The 17,735-nt window shown below is 54.7% G+C and overlaps 1 protein-coding gene across 4 annotated transcripts in view; it reads right to left on the bottom strand.

The window, feature by feature from the left end:
- Positions 1-12,285: 12,285 nt before the first annotated feature.
- LOC119093773 (echinoderm microtubule-associated protein-like 2) overlaps positions 12,286-17,735 on the bottom strand; it is a 66,050-nt gene continuing 60,600 nt past the window's right edge. For all 4 annotated transcript variants that reach the window (XM_037216780.1, XM_037216782.1, XM_037216781.1 and 1 more), the window contains 7 exons: positions 17,175-17,409; positions 16,552-16,706; positions 15,872-16,129; positions 14,971-15,219; positions 14,026-14,209; positions 13,436-13,566; positions 12,286-13,140 (listed from right to left, as the gene is read on the bottom strand). In XM_037216780.1, the coding sequence (XP_037072675.1) occupies positions 13,015-13,140; positions 13,436-13,566; positions 14,026-14,209; positions 14,971-15,219; positions 15,872-16,129; positions 16,552-16,706; positions 17,175-17,409 (1,338 nt within the window). In that variant the 3' untranslated portion in view covers positions 12,286-13,014. The remainder of the gene's footprint in view (positions 13,141-13,435; positions 13,567-14,025; positions 14,210-14,970; positions 15,220-15,871; positions 16,130-16,551; positions 16,707-17,174; positions 17,410-17,735) is intronic.

Here is a 17,735-nt window from a genome sequence, read left to right as displayed (position 1 = left end):
TAGTACGGAGGCCCTGTCAATTTAGCTATAATCAGATCAGAAAGTTGCGCCTGTGTTATTTTGTTATCAAAGGTCTAGGACTATAAGCTTACTGTACAACACACTAGTCAGATTTACTTGTTTTGGTCGCACACTCACCAGCGTATCACTCAGTGGTGGCGGGTCAGCATGAACGGTGATTTGCACAGATGCGGTGTCGAAATTGAAATGCTTTTACCTTTGCGCGGAATGTGCAGCCTTACATATACAGTGTCGTTGTGGAGCACTACCGGCTGATAATGTAAATCTCGCATCGGCCGACATGATCTTTTGGTTCAAGTCATCCCTTGACAGAGCAGAAATCACGTCTGCTGGCCTGCTCACATGGAGTAATGGCCATAATATTACACCCAGGAGAAAATCCTGATATTCAAACCGAAAGAGCGTTGTTTTTAATAGTTCCTTCCCCCCCCCCCCCCACCCCCACCCCAACGGCGTATCACTCAATGTTTGCAGGCCGGGCGAAGCCGTGCTTTGCACAAATGCAGCGTCCAAGTTGAAATACTTCTGATCGTGTGCGAAAGATGCAAGGTTGCGAACACGACACCATTATAAGAATCCTATCAGCCGGTAAAGTACACATCTCATCGGCTGACATGACCTTACTTGTTCAAATCACCTCTTTACATTGTATAGTCAACTGCGACCGGCCTGCCCGTAAAATGATGCCCATAAAACATTAATAATCGAACCCAAAGGCTTGAAACCCTGAAATTCCGCTTTCAGTTTGATTCGGTCGGTCACCCGGCAGCGTATTACTCGATGCTGCCATGCCGGCACGAGCGCTGGTTTGCACGTACGATGGCGCCTAATCTTAAATTTATTTACTTATATGCGGAATTGGCAGGCTCGCGCACAAGGTATCGTTGTGGGAGCACTATCGGCCGGCCATGTCAATATCGCATCGACAGACATGATCCTTTTTGTTCAAATCGCCCGTTTACAGGGCAGAGCCAACGTCGGTCGGCCTTCACATGAAGTGACCACAAGATGAGATAATAAAACCCGGGTATTGCGAATACGTGCACTTATTTACACTGGCATAGGACTATTAGCTGTCAGCACAATACACTCGTCAGATTTTGGTTTTAATTTTGCGCTGTCGACCCCTCGCCAGCGTGTCACTCATCCTTGAGGTCCGGCCGGAGTAGTGATTTGCACAGATACGGCGTCCAATTTGAAATACGTTTGCTTGTGCGCGGAAGGTGCAGCCTTGCAGAGACAATGCTATATTTGGGATACACAGACATATCTGGGATATATATGCCATGTTTGGGACAATAATGTGAGCATTACTGGCCTGCAATGTAAATCTCGCATCGGCCGACATGACTTTTTTGTTCAAATCACCCCCCCTGCCAGCGCAGAGCTAACGGCGGCCGTCCTCCACTTAGATCGATGGTCATAATACGGCGACCGTGGACAAAAGCTATCATTGTACCCGATGGCTCCAACTGACTGCGATGAAAGCGATGAAATATATATGCTGAAAGCGACAAAAAGTCGAAAGCGATGGCATACGGTTATCAGCTACTAGGACAACAAACTCATCGGATTTTTCTTTCGATTTCTGCCCACAGCGTATCACTTAGTGCTTTTGGGCCGAACATAGCGGTGATTTACACAGATAATGCGTTCAGGTTGAAATTTGCCTTCTTATGCACAGGAGATGCGACTTTGCTAACACGATGTCATCGTGCATACCATATCCACTGACAACATAAAGATCTCAGCGGCCGACATCATCCTTTTCATTGAGACAATTTTTGTCAAATCGCTTCTTTCATTCTTCAAAGTGCATTGCTGTACAGCTGCGGCCGGCATGCCCGTAGAGTGATGACCATACTACGGCCACGCGGAAAAATACCTGTAACCAACATTCAACAACATCAGTATACACTCGCAGAAAAAGGTGCCGATCTGAGAATGTTTCATGCTGAATAGTTTCCACCAAGTGCAAAAAATGTAATTGCTTTACCTTATGCTACCTGGCCCAATATAAAACAAATATAGCTTCCCCAACAAGTCACCACGCTGAGCATTTCGGTTTGAAGTGTGCACTGCAGGTCCGTGCGACCTTTCATGGCCTATGATAGCTCGCGAGGACCTGGCCTATGCACCGAAGTGGGGAAAAGAGAATGTTAAAAGGGAAATTTTAAAGGGAATGCTACACATTTGGAGATATTGAATCAAACATCAGATGTGCTGAAATAGGGTCACTTTTACCTATTGGTATGCTTTAAAGTAGAAAATCTGCTCAAAGTGACCCAACTTCTCTGTTTAGTAAATGTGCTTCTCGATAAGTCACTGTTCGATAACTTCACTGTGCCTTGCACAACGTTGATTGAGAGTCAAATGATTTCCGTTATATTTGAAAATCGTGCTCACAAACGCCACATAAGAACGAATCAACCATTATATTTTTCCTGGCCTTGATCGCCGCATGACTTATGAAATGACAGGATTTGGATGGCGTTATCATGATGTCATAAATGTCGAGGTGATCTCGGATTACTCTTCTTCGCAATAGCCTCCCCCATTTTCGTGGGCGTGTAGCTAAGAAACAAGAGTGGTTTAGGTCTTCAGAAGGGCAGAGCTGTGAACTGCACCAGAAGGTCTTTAGGGTGGCAATTTCAGTTCAATCCACCCCCCCCCCCCCCACAAAAATGTGGAACACTCCCTTTAAAGGGAATGCACCACATTCCTAAAGGGTTTTGAACTGAAATAGGCACCTCGAACATCATTGTGTGCAGTTCACAGTCCTGCTTAACCAAGACCAAAACGCTTCTGACTTCTGAGCCTCGCGCTCGCGAATATGTGCAGCCTATTTTGGGGAGACTATTTTAAGGTCACCCAGGCATTCATGACACCATAATAGCGTCGTTCAAATCCAAAATACAACGGCCGCCAATTGCTTCGCAATCAACGTTGTGCATGACACAATGACGCAATCAAACAATGACGCCTTGAGGGGCATATTTACTAAATGGAAAAACTTTGCTGTCTAGAGCAGCCTTTCCCGCTGAAAGTATGCCAGTGGTTACACGTGAACTCATGCGGTTATATCTGATGATTGCCTCAATATCCTTAAATGTGGACATTCCCTTCAAACGCCTGACTAGGTCCGGAAATCTGTAATGCTCAGAACAGAACCAATCCTGACGTCAAAGGATTTGCTTTCCAGCTCCACTCACCACATCGCTGGTTAGTAGCAGATATGTGGACGCAATTTATGCAATGGTCTACAAAACACAACACCGAGAGGTCAAAATCTTTGCATTTCAATCATGGTTCATCTGAGATGCATATACGCGCACACCATCTTTTTACGAATAATCCTGTAGGCTGTTTTGAAATTCACGTAGTTTAAGCCTACCGTTTCATTTTCATACGTAGGCATACTTTTCATTTCATTTCACAGCTGCTAAAATCCGTAAAACGAAGCAACGCGTGGAAAACAGGTACGAAATTTTCACGAATGCTGAAGGAAACAGCTATACCGATCATCAGCCCTGGGAAAACACGCTCCAGATGTAGTTACATCAATAGGTATAACTACTCCAAAGTGCCATCCATCCTACCTACCTACATCCAAAAGTACCATCCTATCCTACCATCCGAAGTAATCCCGTGATGGATGAGTTCAGCGCGGAGCATTGATTGTAACAAATTATTTGTACAAAACCTACGCTGCAGAACGAGCAGCCAAAGATTGTGTCCCGCTTGTTTTATTGTTTTGTTTTCATATCAACTGGCATGAGCAAATGGACAGCGACACAACATATTATAAACCACAACGTTACAACTGGTGATTGTGGCTGCACACCATATCGTTTAAAGATAACTTGGCCCTCTGTCTTCATGACACCAGCTAGATGACAGGCACATACGGTCAATCAAAATGCATTCTGCATTTATGAATTGCTTCGGTAACCCGGTTAGTTTCGAGGTCGCGGCCACCATTCCCGACGGAGTGAGCCGATCACGTCCGGTTACTCGATACCGGCTCATGGCGTGCCGCCGCGCGTGATTCACCAGTGTTAAAATTCGATTTGCGACCAATCCAGCAGATATCTCATCGATTTCTTTTTTTAATCTGAATGGCAATGCATTTATTTTTAATTACATACCGATTGAAAGAAAATCGAAGACACCATGCTTTTTATAAAATTAAGTCAAAGTTCAAACTAGGCCACAATATGTACCTAGTTGGCCTTGAACATTATATTGACGAATGCTTGAAGGGTATATATATTTAGCTTTCTGATGCATATTTTCCACAAAATATACTGGGCAGTGTCTTGGCTAGAGCAAGTTGAAAAATAGGTTTCAAGACGTCATCGCGTAATTTAATCTGCCTCCGCTCCTAAGCGGCACTCCGTAGGGCTCTTAACCTTGCAGAAATGTGTTTTGGCCGCATCACTACCTCATGGACGTGTTTTTGTCAAGTTTGAAGTGGTGCCGTGCTGAAATGCAGCTATCCCCGATTTGTCGTATAATGGCACGAAGATAAAGTAATGGAAAAATACAGAGAAACACCACGGGAAAGGCCAAAACACGCGCAGACTACGATATTTGGGCTCTGCAACAAACCGGCCGATTAGCACGACACAACTCAGCGAGTCGAAGTACTACAAACGAGTCAGCCTGTCCGCTACCGTGGCAATTTTACACGGATGGTTTGGCACCCACTCTGGTATCAACAAACGTTCCACGAAACAATCAAACGATGACACATCGGGGGGGGGGGGGGGAGCATATTCACTAAATAGTGCATGTCTGTTGTCTAGATCAGTCTTTTGCACTTAAAAGACCAGTAGTTACAAGTGAGATTATTATTTCATGACATCATGACAGGATGGCCCATAGTTGTGTGGTCGCGTGGCACCGTTAAGGTCTTTTCGTGCTATTTGGATAACAGACCGAGGCAAAATGCATTCGTTGAGCATGCATTACAGCTATGGAATGACAGGCTCGGAGTGCTGACAATATAAAAAATCCGGCCCCCCTAAATTGTCATTTTCCGTATTGTTTTTCATTTTGTAACTAAACTGAGCCTACATTCTGAAAGAACGATCCCTCTCCAAAACAAATATGGCACCGTTTTTGTTTTCTCATAATACCTTACAGCTATGCAACTCGGTTCCTACCTTCCAGGACAACAATGTTAGGTTTGTAGCCCACCAAGGGTAGAAGATCGAATGTTTGCATAAATGAGTCTCCATGAGACTGGCGAATCAGTAGCGTCAGTATCCTGTTCAGGTTGCGGGAAAAACGCCGGGGCTTACGTTTGATGAACAAAACAGTAGGCCAGATGTAGAATTAACCCGATGCTTTACGTTACGCCTTATTCGAGAATCTTTTAGGCTGCGCGGTAAGTTACCCGCTGCACCCTCTATGACGGCGCCACCGCGAAGAAGAATAAAAAAGACAGCTTTGTGTGGTGGTCACTTTCCCTACCCTTTTATAACATTCCAGCGTCTTTTTTCTTTGGGCGAGGGGGGGGCACGCAAACATGAGGGCACTTCAATATTGGGGTTTGCGATGGGAGAAGCCCACCAAACAATACAGATCGACACTCGTGGCCTGACGTCGCCAGTTTACCCGCGCCCGCACCGGGTAGGTGGCGCGGGAGAAGTTGACTTCCCTCTTTGATTTTTCAAGCACAGGACCAAAACGGATGCCCGCAGCAACACAAATTTTTATGTATCTGATCATCTATTAAGTTGGCATCCTTTGCACTAATTTGAAGTCTTGGTCTGTGTAGCGGTGGACCATGCCCCGGGCCAGTGTGTCAGCTTGTAAGGCGAGTGGAGTGATGACTCATGTCTGAGTGAGGGGAACAATCACGGCTCGGGGCGGTGCGTCACGGTGGTGCCGGCCAGTCGCACGCAGATCGTGTTGCGGGTATGAGCCTTGGAAGGAGTACAAGAGGTGCCGCCCGGGCGCGTAGGTGGGGGTCTCTCCCTGTGGCGTCGTGTGAGGCAGTTCACCACCACTGCGTGTGAAGCAGTCCGGTCGAGAATTCTTTTAAACATCGAATACAAGCTATTTCGGCCAGAATTCCCGAGACCCCGGCAGCGGCTGCAGGCGGTGTGACGACGTCCATCACGGCTGATGGCGCAGCAACACCAGCATCAGCCAGCGGAAGCGCCAGCGGGAGCAGGGCCGTCACGCGGGATGGACGCGGGCCGTTTGACTCCCGGCTCATCCCGGAGTACGATGGATCGTCGGACGTCGTGGAGTGGTTCTCGCGCGCAGCGGTGCTGTGCAGGCATCGCGGCGTGGACCTGACCGGCGTCCTGCCAGCACGGCTCACGGGCGGCGCCTTCGCCGTCTGCCTGCGGATGCCAGAGGCATCGCGGGACTCATCGGACGCCGTGCGCGACGCGTTGTACGACGCGTTCGCCATGGACCGCCTTGCGGCCTACGATGCCTTTGCGAGCCGCCGTCTGCAGCCTAGTGAGTCTGCGGACGTGTACCTTGCTGACCTGCGCCGGCCCGCCACCCTGTTAGGCGGAGTGCCTAACAGCGCACTCGTCTGTGCATTCGTCTCCGGCCTGCCAGACGAAGTCCGCAAGACGATCCGGGCCGGCACCCGCGCGGAGGCGCTGGACCGAGCGAGCGTTCTCGCACAGGCACGAGCCGCGCTCAGCGATGAACGCGCCGCTGTGGCAGCGGCCGTGGCGCGTGCAGAGGCGCCTCCACGAGCCCCGACGACGCGCTTGGCGAGATGCCCACTGCGACGCTACTGGACGTGCGGTGAGTCGGGCCATATCGCCGTCGCCTGTCCACAGCGTCGGACGGGAAACGAGTCGGGGGACGCCGCGTCAGCACGAGCGCCGTCTCCCCGCCATTAAGGGGCGCCCATCACCCGGCTGGAGGTGAACGGGCCGATGGTCAGCGTGCTGGTGGACACGGGCTGTACGGACACGCTCGTGTACACTGGCCGCTGCGAACGATGGACACCGCGGACGGTGAAAATGACCACGATTAACTGCCAAGAACTCGGATCCTGCGGGACCGGCAGCATAGTGGTTAACACCAAGGACCGTCGAGTGACGCTCGAGGTCCTAGTAGTGTCGGACCGACCGCTGGGTGTTGACGTCGTGCTCGGCATGAGTGGCATCACTGCTCCGGGAGGTATCAGCGTGCGGACGCCGACAGACGTGCGGTTCTGTGCGGCGGCAGCTGTGACCCAGCGAGGCCTGGAGGTGGATGCAGCCGACTTTACGGCGAGGTTTAGCGGCGAGCAGCAGGCGTGAACGGTCGCCTGGAAGAGGACGGAAGGCACAGGTCCAGAATGTCTACGCAACGTGGTGGCCGAGTATCCTGTACCCGCGGACGCGCGGCAGGCTTACGACGCGGAGATCGACGAGTGGATCAGCAATGGCTGGCTGACGCCTTACGACAAACAGGTGGATGGACCGCCGCGCGGTCTGGTGCCGCTGATGGCGGTACGGCAGGCAAATCAGGACAAGGTGAGGCAAATCAGGACAAGACAATCAGGACAATCAGGACCTGTCCTGGACTATCGCGAGCTAAACAGCTTTGTGACGGCCCACACGGCGGACGCGGACGTCTCGTCGACCAGCTCCGAAAGTGGCGGCGACATGGGACACGCGTCGCTGTGGTGGACCTGCGCAAGGCGTACCTGCAGCTGCGCCTGGAACGCCGACTGTGGCCCTACCAGACGGCCATGGTGCGGGGACAGCGCTACTGCCTGACACGACTGGGGTTTGGGCTCGACGTCGCCCAGCTCATCATGAAGGCTGTCGTTCGTGCAGTGCTGGCGGAGGACGACGACATGCAGCGCGCCGTGCCCCCGTACGTGGACGGCCTGCTGATCGACGAGAACATCGTGAGCACAGACCGCGTGGTGCGTCACTTCGCTCGCTTCGACCTGGCCTGCAAAGCGCCGGAGCGTGTAGCGGACAGCGCGCGCCTGCTCGGCCTGCGCGTGCAGCAGGTGGAGCGGAAGCTGCACTGGTCGCGCGACAATGGCGTCGCTGCACCACCGGAGCGGGTCACGTGGCGCGCTGTGTTCGCATGGTGCGGCCGGCTGGTGGCTCATCTGCCCATCTGCGCGACAGTGGCGTCGCTGCACCACCGGAGCAGGTCACGCGGCGTGCTGTGTTCGCATGGTGCGGCCGGCTGGTGGCTCATCTGCCCGTCAGCGGCTGGCTTCGCCCTGCTGTCGCTTGATTGAAGCGCTGGGTGAATGCCGTCACGCACGGATGGGATGACGCCACCACGGACGTGGCACTCCTCTCCCAGATCTCTCAGATCGCAGATAGACTGAGGACGAACGACCCGGGCCGCGGCCCGCGGCGCCTGACAGGTGAAAAGGTCATCGTTTGGACGGACGCCAGCGCCATCGCTGCATGTGTGGATTATCGAGAGCCCAGACGACGGTGTGGTAGAGGATGCCTGCTGGCTGCGCCCTGAGACCGCGATGTCAACACACATCAACATGGCGGAGCTGGATGCGGCGGTGCGCGGGATCAACCTGGCCATCGCTTGGGGGATGAAGATCATCGACCTCCGCACCTACTCCGCTACGGTCCATAGGTGGATTGACGACGCACTGAGTGGCCGAGCGCACCTCCGCACCAAGGCGAAATGCTGATTCGACGGCGCATTGACGTCATCCGGCAGTTGGTGGATGAGCTGAGCCTAACGCTGACGGCGCATTGACGTCATCCGGCAGTTGGTGGATAAGCTGAGCCTAACGCTGACAGTCGCGCTGGTGCGGTCGGACGAAAACCTAGCGGATACTCTGACCCGTGTCCCAAGGGAATGGCTGCGCGGGACTCAGGTAGACAACGGTGTGCCAGCTAGGATCCTGGCACGCACCGGGGGTGCAGGTGCCGTGGGACGTGATAAGACCACGCGCATCGGCTCCAGGGCGGCAGCTGCCGCCGTACATGATGGTGCTGACGCGGCGAAGGGCAGCGATAGCATGGACAGCGAGGCGCGGATCATGACCGCACACGAGAGTGCCGGCGTACGATCGGTTGTGGGTCGGTGCGATGTGTGCCGATCCATCGATGCAGCGCTAACGCGGTGGCGGCATGGATCGCTGCACGTCCCCGACACATGGACACGTCTCGCGATAGACGTGACCCTCTTCCAGGGTGGATCTTACCTGTCCCTGACTGACTGCGGCCCGTCCCGGTACAGCCTGTGGCGGCAGCTGCGCCGTGCCGATGCAACGAAAGTCGTTCAACATCTACAGGCGATCTTCTACGAGCGCGGCGCGCCGGCAGAAATTCTGGCGGACAACGACACGGTCTTCCGGGGCCGTCAGACGCCTGCTTTGGCATCAAAGTGGGGCACAGCTCTTCGTTTCCGGGCCGTCCACGAGCCAGGGGGCAACGGCATCGTGGAGCGCAGTCATCGCACGATAAAAGTGATCGCTGCGCGACGACGTTGCGCCATTGCAGAGGTCGTGCACCTGTACAACACCACCCCGCGCTCTGGCCACTCTGCCGCGGACACACCGGCCGCTGACATTTACCAGTACCAGACGCGAGACTGCGTGCAGCCCAGCCAGCGTGACACGGCCGATGACTCGCAGTGGTCACCACCGGCGCCAGACGAGGCTCGGCAACTCCACGGTCCAAGCTGGCGACCTCGTCTGGGTGCGCCGCCGTGGTACGCGATGTACGGCAACATCCCGTCAGGGCGTCGTCACGCGGATCGTGTCATCGCAAGTGGCCGAGGTGGACGGCACACCGTGACACGTGCGGGACCTGCGGCCTCGGTACAGCGATGCATCACGATGTGACGCCAGTGACGAGGACGACGACTGGCCCCTATACCTGGCCGCGGGCCCGTTACACCAGGAGGCCTCTGGCGCAGTCGCTGACAACCCGGACAACGCGGAGCACGCACCGACGGCGACTGGGACGGAACCGGTGGGCGTCCTGGCCTGTCCTGAGCAGCCGGCGGAAGAAGTTGCGGCGATGCCGCTGCGACGCAGCCAGCATGTGCGCCGGCAACCGAGCCAACTTTATGATGTGTCGAGTGATTGGATAGTATGAAACGTTTCTGTGAGTGTATGATCTTTGAAGATCAGGGGTGGGTGTAGCGGCGGACCATTCCCTGGGACAGTGTGTCAGCATGTAAGGCGAGTGGGGTAATGACTCATGTCTGAGTGAGGGGAACAATCACGGCTCGGGGCGGTGCGTCACGGTGGCGCCGGCCAGTCGCACGCAGATCGTGTTGCGGGTATGAGCCTTGGAAGGAGTATAAAAGGTGCTGCCCGGGCGCGTGGATGGGGGTCTCTCCCTGTGGCGTCGTGTGCGGCAGTTCACCACTGCGTGTGAAGCAGTCCGGCCGATCATTCTTTTAAGCATCGAATACGGTCTGCCAAGGCTGGTGACGATCAAAGAGGCTGACCTCTAAAAACTGACCACAAATATTTTGGGGGGTTCATTTGCCACTGATGAAACTTGCTAAAGTAATAAATCATAATAGCACCTACAGTTTATTTACTTCAAATTGTTCAAAAGAGGCAAGTTCCGTGACTTCATATTAAGCTAACCTTTGCTATCTTTGGTGAATAATATAAATTCGTACGCATTTTTGTGTGATTCTGGTGCTTGTTTATGAGGAAAAGAATGTTAACTTCATTTAAAAACATAAAATGACCACAGAGCTCTGCCCAGATTACGATCTACCCCTGAGGGGCCTTCTGCAATACACATGCTGAGCTCAAAACAGGCTGTTTCATTCGGTAATTTTTGGGCACAGAGCTTGAATTCTCAGCTGCACACATGTGGTGATATCATCGTAATGCATAATGAGTCTACAGTACGTCGCGTGAGGACATGCAAGGTCATAGGGGGTCATCCAAGGTCAATGACTTCTGTCGTCAGTAGATGAGAGGCCAGACGAACGAGTGTGACTCGCATAGCCACTTCTATATCGCATTTGTGCAACTGATGACGTATAGTTTCATGTACCAACGTCCCTGTTCTCAGTTTGTTACAAATACACTACCAAGCGTCGAATGTACTATGCATAATCTGTACAGAGCTTTGCAATTTTCAGCACCTGCACATATCTAATACTATTTCTAACCGCAGAATAACATTATCAATTTCTGCTTATCAATTTGGCCTAAGCCGACCTCTAGGTCAGCATTAAATGCCATGCATGTGTCTGGCATACTTTTGTCTCACCGCTGCACCTAATAGAATACACCTGGTCGGGAGCACATTGTGAAAGAAAACAAAAAAGTACCGTTCTTGTTGGCAACTGGTAACCCAATGTTGAACGGTGTCTGTTCTGACCTGACCCTTGCGTGTGTGTGTGTGCGGGCGGGGGGGGGGGGGTTCATAATGGACTCCACACTTACTTCTGAACCCTTAATATCCGTCTTAATGTGCTAACACATGTTTTGACCCCGTCAATCAGAAGAACCATTTTTAGCTTTTCGTGACCTCTGGCCTCGTCTTTGACCTCGGATTTGACCGTGACCTCTGCGACCTCAAATTTGACGGAATATGAAAAATGTGAAACGCTGTCCTCATGCTTTGACAAGACGTTTATGACAGCATCTTTACTTTTCTCGTACAAGGTATGGAAGTTGGAGATCCCAGGGGGAAAGTCAACTTCCCCGGCCGGGCGCGGTCGTCTCAGACCCCCGGCCGGGCGCGGTCGTCTCAGACCCCCGGCCGGGCGCGGTTGTCTCAGACCCCCGGCCGGGACACTGTTGTCTCAGACCCCCGGCCGGGCGCGGTCGTCTCAGACCCCGGCCGGGCGCGGTTGTCTCAGACCCCCGGCCGGGCGCGGTCGTCTCAGACCCCGGCCGGGCGCGGTCGTCTCAGACCCCGGCCGGGCGCGGTTGTCTCAGACCCCCGGCCGGTTGTCTCAGACCCCGGCCGAGCGCGGTCGTCTCAGACCCCCAGCCGAGCGCGGTCGTCTCAGGCCGGGCGCCTATTAAAAGCGATGACGACGTGATGCGTCTGCCATCAACTGGTGCTGACTTGGACGCAATCAGTATGGCGGCTGTTGACGTTCAAGATGGCCCCATGCGACACTATTCATGTGTGACCTCACGCAACGGCTGACGAACCTATCTTGTCGACACCCATTTCCGCGCATCTTTGCGCCAGGGTTTTCATCTCTTCGTTTGGAACTACGTGCCCAGTGCGAACTGCGCTTTACAGAGCTTGTGTGGGGCGCATTATGTCGTATAACGACATCAATTTATTCCATTACAGCTCAAAAAACACATGGGGTTTTATTCAGCATTTATTTCAAAACGAACGGGCCGTGTGCTTGTCGCCTTCACTGCTGTGAGCCGGCGTCAAAAAGGTTTATAGCTCAGTTGCCATAGCGCAGGATACAGATTTCGGCCAAGTTCGGCCCACGTTTTCACTCACACAACAAAGCGACGTGCATGCACCTCTCAACACAGGCGGAAATGTATCGCCTGGCTATTCTCACCGACCAGTGCGCATATGCTCTCTCGAGGCATGTAGCCTCCTCAGCTCCCACAAAAGACGCCTGCATGGGGCTCCCAGACGACTGAACACGCACAGTTCCACAGCAGTCTTCGCTGAAGCTAGGCCAGTCAGTATCGTTGAACGAAACCACATCTCCTATTCTGGCAGAGAAAGAGCGAGAAGTCCAGACCATTGTGCGCGCCAACGCTCCCTTGGCTGCGACCTGCCTCGCGCCGCACAAGTTCCGCATCCATCCATTATTTAAATGCGATAGAGCGCAAGGCGTCGCAGAACATAAAGGCTGCTTCTTGTGCCATGAAACAAACCTTGGACGAGCGCGTTTCCCACAGCGTTCGCGGTATCACCTTACCAATCCACACCAGGATTCCACTGACGAAGCAATCCACAAGTGGACGCCCGAAAGGAATGAATAATGTCGGGGCTCATTTCACTGCGGCCTCAGGAGCGCAGATACGCTGGGACGCTCGCGCCGCCGCGGCGACAGCAGACCCAGCGTCTATTCCACCGCCCACTGGAGGACAGACGTGTCGCGGCCACCCGTCGACAGCAGACGATCGTCCTCAGCGAAGAACTCCACGTGAGTGACGTGGCTGCTGTGGCCCTGGTACGCGCGGTTACCAGTCTGAAACCGTGACATTCGCTTTACCATGCGCAAATCCCAAACACATCCAAAGAAGTAATGGTTGTTAAGGTGGCGAAATACCGCAGACATCACATTCATTCAATAGGCTCAAATAGATCTGAGTGAAATTTACGCAAGTGATACAAACTCAGGACATCCGCTTCCGTGTGAAAATAACGCAGAAATGGCATGGCATCAGGATGTCGCTTGTTGCCGGCGCATTACCTCCCCGTGGCATGTCAACGTAAACGTATGCAACAGGATGCATGCCTCCAACCGCCAATACTGCCGGTACCTTAGGGTGGTTGGCAGGGTAGGGGAACAGCTTGACCCGGCCCCAGTCGTCGCCGGCCGCCATCAGCTGGCCCCCGCTGGTCCGGCAGCACGTGTTAACGTCGGTGCCGTCCGCCGCCTCCGGGTAGATACCTGCGGCGGCCCCGTGTCAACGGTTAGACGACCCACCCGGGCATCAGCGGACACGTCTGGGGCGTAGCTCGTGCTCGACCCTCACGCCGCTGTTTTGGCGTGACAGTGGTGTCCCCACATTCCGACAAGGAGTTGCAGCGTTTACCACCCTTCCATTTCACGAGCCTTACGGACTCTGCGTGAGTTGCCGTACGTCTAAAAACCTGCTCTGCCACTTTTGTGAAAATCACTGCAGACATTGGGCCGGAAACTTCACATCTGTTGTAGACATTTTTCTTAGATTCGGTACTCAGACACATTCCGTGCAGCCTGTGCGTCACGCAGTTGAAATCCTTAATCTCGCTTATCACTAAACTGCCGCCAAATGCTGGCAAGGGAGAACACATCGAGCACTGCGCTGTTCGGACCTGAGTGGCCTCGGTTTCGCGTCTCTGGTCAGGCCGCCACCTGGTCACGCACCCACTGAATTGAAGGCCAGCGTGCAGGTGTGTGAGGCCCACTCTGTGTCGCGCAGCTCGGAAGGCTGGGTCAGCTGGCGGCCGGTGGCGGCCGTCCAGTACAGCAGCTCGTAGTCGCCCGAGTTGGTGCGCAGCAGCGCCGAGTCGGCCGACCAGTCCAGGTGCGTGATGAAGCTCGAGTGGCCCTGCCCGCACCAGCGCAGGTGGGGACGTGGCCACACAACAGCACACGGCACAGGCCGATGCAAAAAGCCACCCCATTCACTCCGCATCAGTGAAACCAGCTCTGCCCGCTTTGGATGCGCCATTAATTGACGACTACGAAATGTCGCTAGAATACACCAGTTTCAAAATCATTGTCTGCCGACCTGCGTTGGTTCCGTCGAGCTCGGTGGAGCAGCACAATATCCGCCCGATCAAATTTGCCTTTAAAATGTGGAATTTATCACTTGGTGTCCCAGCCAAACACTATTAATAAATTTTACTTTCAAGAATGTACACCTCGTCCAGAGAAATGATACCGTGTCCGGAGTGTCAGGCGTGCTCGCTCACACCCACTCACGTCCTCACCACCACCGGTCTAAACGTCCCGACTGATTGAACTCACGCCCACTCATGCCCTCATCATCATCGGTCCATATGTCCCAACCGATCGGACGTCCACTCATGTCCTCACTACCACAAGTTCACATGTCCTCACTGATCAAACTCACGCCCAATCATGTCCTCACTACCACAGGTTCACATGTCCTCACTGATCAAACTCACGCCCAATCATGTCCTCACTACCACAGGTTCACATGTCTTCACTGATCAAACTCACGCCCGCTCATGATCTCACCACCACCAGTCCATGTATCCCGACTGATCCAAGTTCGCGTCATCTCAGAGACAAACACCGCCACCAGCCCTTCCCCACCGTCAGCTGCCGTGTCCATGACCTCACCGTGCACTTGGCGACGCGCGAGAAGCCGGCCTCGCTGGTCTCGTAGATGTAGACGGTGTTGTTGCGCGAGCCGAGCGCCAGCATGCGGCCGTCCGGCGAGAAGCGCAGCGCCTGCACCGGCTCGTCGCCGTCGGAGCGCGAGAAGACCGTCTCGCGCGAGTCGGCGTCCAGCACGTCCCAGCGACCGGTCACCAGGCCCACGGCCAGCTGGGAGCCGTCCGGCGAGAAGCAAACGCTCTGCACGCCGTCCTGCGGCGAACGGCGGTCGCAGTGGAGGCGGTCCTTGGGAGCGGAGGGAGACACGACAGGCGGACAGACGCTGGAGCCTGTGACAGCGCTGAACGGGGGCACGGGGGAGGAGGCGCGCTGACCAGACACTCTGCGCCCCGTCCTCACAAAAGGGAAGGCGGAGGGAGAAGGGAAAGGAGAGATCACATGAGCCCGCGGGGGCAGCCCGTTGCTCGGACAGTTCCAGTCGGAGGGACCTGGGCGTGAGCTGTCTTGATTCCATGCCTTTGTGGCCATACAGGGTGACGTGGATACAGCTGGTATACAAAAAACTATCTCCACCATAACATTAATGCTCTAGTGGCGCAAACAATCCATAAAGTTCTTTTTGTTTTAGCGATACCTTTCAAACTGCGGCCATTTAGCGTATCTTTTATTGCGCCGATCGCAGCGTCGGTCGGCCCACCACAAGAATCGTAGACCGACTTTCAAGCCATCTGTAGATTGAGCCCAACTTCTGCTGAGCTCAAGGTCCTGGGCGACTGCTCTCTACACCGATTACACCGCGCTGTCCCCTCCCACTTTTCACAACCGGCTGCTCAGATAAAGACGGAGCGGGCGTGCCTTGTGAAGTCACTAAGGCACTCCGGCCCAGTCGCCGAACGGTGCTCACCTCGAAGTCGATGGTCCACACGGGCGCGTGCGTGACCAGATCCCACATGAAGAGGCGGCCGTCCCAGCCGCCGGTGGCGAACTGCGGCCGACCCGGGTGCACCGCCGCCGCCCACACCTCGTCCGTATGGCCGCGCACGCTGGCCGCCGGCTCGGCCGCCCACTGGCCACTCAGGATGCTGTTGGCTGTGGTGCCAATCAGCAGCTGGTCGCCGCGCCCCGACGACACCATACGCGGAGCGCCGAACTCGGCCGGCACCTGAGGGCGGAGGGTCGTGTCGGGTCACTGACAGGCCGTGTTCAGCCGGCACCGGACGGCCAGCAGTCACGGGGCGTGATGACCTCAGCCAGCAGCCCGGGGTGGCAGGTACGGCCAGGTAGGGTCACCGACTTAGCGCACTCGGATGGCACCCGAAGACCAGGGTCTACTCCTGGTCACTGACCCAACATGCCCTGTGAGCACCTGGAGTCGTAACGTCAGACCAAGTCACGTGACGTGCGCGTCGAAATCGGCAGGCAGCGGCCGAGGCCAAGCAAAAGAAAAGGACAAAAACGCATCGCGGATACACGGGCCAAAATGAGACGGCTGGTGATAAATCACGCTTGCACAGAGTCACACCTTACAGCCAGCGAAAAAAAATCTTCAGGCGTGAGCTAACTTTTATCTCACATGCTTCTTACCTCTATCACATTTCCGGTCTGCGCCAAGTCACGATCCCACTCCACGATCTTCCCGTCCTTGCCACCGGAGATGATGTTGCCGGTTTTGTCCACGAGAAGAGTGAATAGGGTACCCTCGTGCGCGTCCTTGACAGTGTTGGCCACCTGGTTGCCGCCTGCAGGTGAAGGAAGATCTCGTGGAGACCCGCTGCCGATACTCGCCCACGCGAGACGACAACAAAGGGACAGGACAAGGGAAGCTGACTTGCGGACGTGGAAGAAGCGAATAATTCACACACGGACACTGTCCTCAAGCAAAGAAAAGGCTTGTTCACCTCCTAGATCGCGTATTTACTGGTCACGTCTCGATCACCGGCGTTATATGTTACAACACGACTGACCTTTTCAAACTGGATTAACTCAACGCCCCACCACCTCCTCCTGCCCCTTACTCCACCCACTGCTGACCCTCACTTCATCTTCTCCTGTCCCTCATTCCACTTCCTTCTATCGCTGACGCCATTTTCTTCTGTCCCTGACCCTACCTTTTGATTCGGACCCCATGTTCTTCTGTCCCTGGCCCATTATCCTCCTGTCCAAGACCCCGTCTTCTGTTCCCGACCCCAGCTGGCCCCGGTCCGCACCTCGCTCCCAGAGCAGGATGCGGCCGTCCGAGTCTCCGGTGATCAGGTCGCCGGCGTCGGTGAAGGCCATGCAGGTGACGTACTTGGGCCGCTCGCGACCGCCGAACACGCCCTGGCGCCGCATCAGCGAGCCCCCCTCCAGCAGCCAGAAGTTGACGTGTTGGCGGCCGCAGGTCATCAGCACGCCCCTGTCCAGCGGGTGCCACTGGACGTCCACCACCGTCTCGGTCGCCGCCTGCCGACGCGGCCCGGCTCTACCACGACATCGGCGGCCCCACTCGACGGGCGCTCAGCGGCATGGATGGCACGCTCAAAGCAGAACAAAACAAAACAAGGACGTTATCGATTGCCTGGTGGTGACTTCTTTTTAACTAGAATGTACTGGTCAAATATTTAAGAAGGACCCGGTTCAACCTCGTGGTGGAGGGGAAGGGTAGGCATCACAATTTTCATCGTATTCGCAGCCACTTCAGGTGCTGCTTATTTGGGGGGGGGGGGAGGCAGCTCAAGTCTCTAAGCTCAAGAGCGCTTCTGCGACAGTGAATCCGCCTTTACGAATTG

The sequence above is a fragment of the Pollicipes pollicipes genome, unplaced genomic scaffold (assembly GCF_011947565.3).
Source record: "Pollicipes pollicipes isolate AB1234 unplaced genomic scaffold, Ppol_2.1 Scaffold_4002;HRSCAF=4701_pilon_pilon_pilon, whole genome shotgun sequence".
NCBI classification, from domain to species: Eukaryota; Metazoa; Arthropoda; class Thecostraca; order Pollicipedomorpha; family Pollicipedidae; genus Pollicipes; species Pollicipes pollicipes.
Note: the sequence above shows the minus strand (reverse complement) of the source record. Positions and strands in the feature narration are given on the sequence as shown.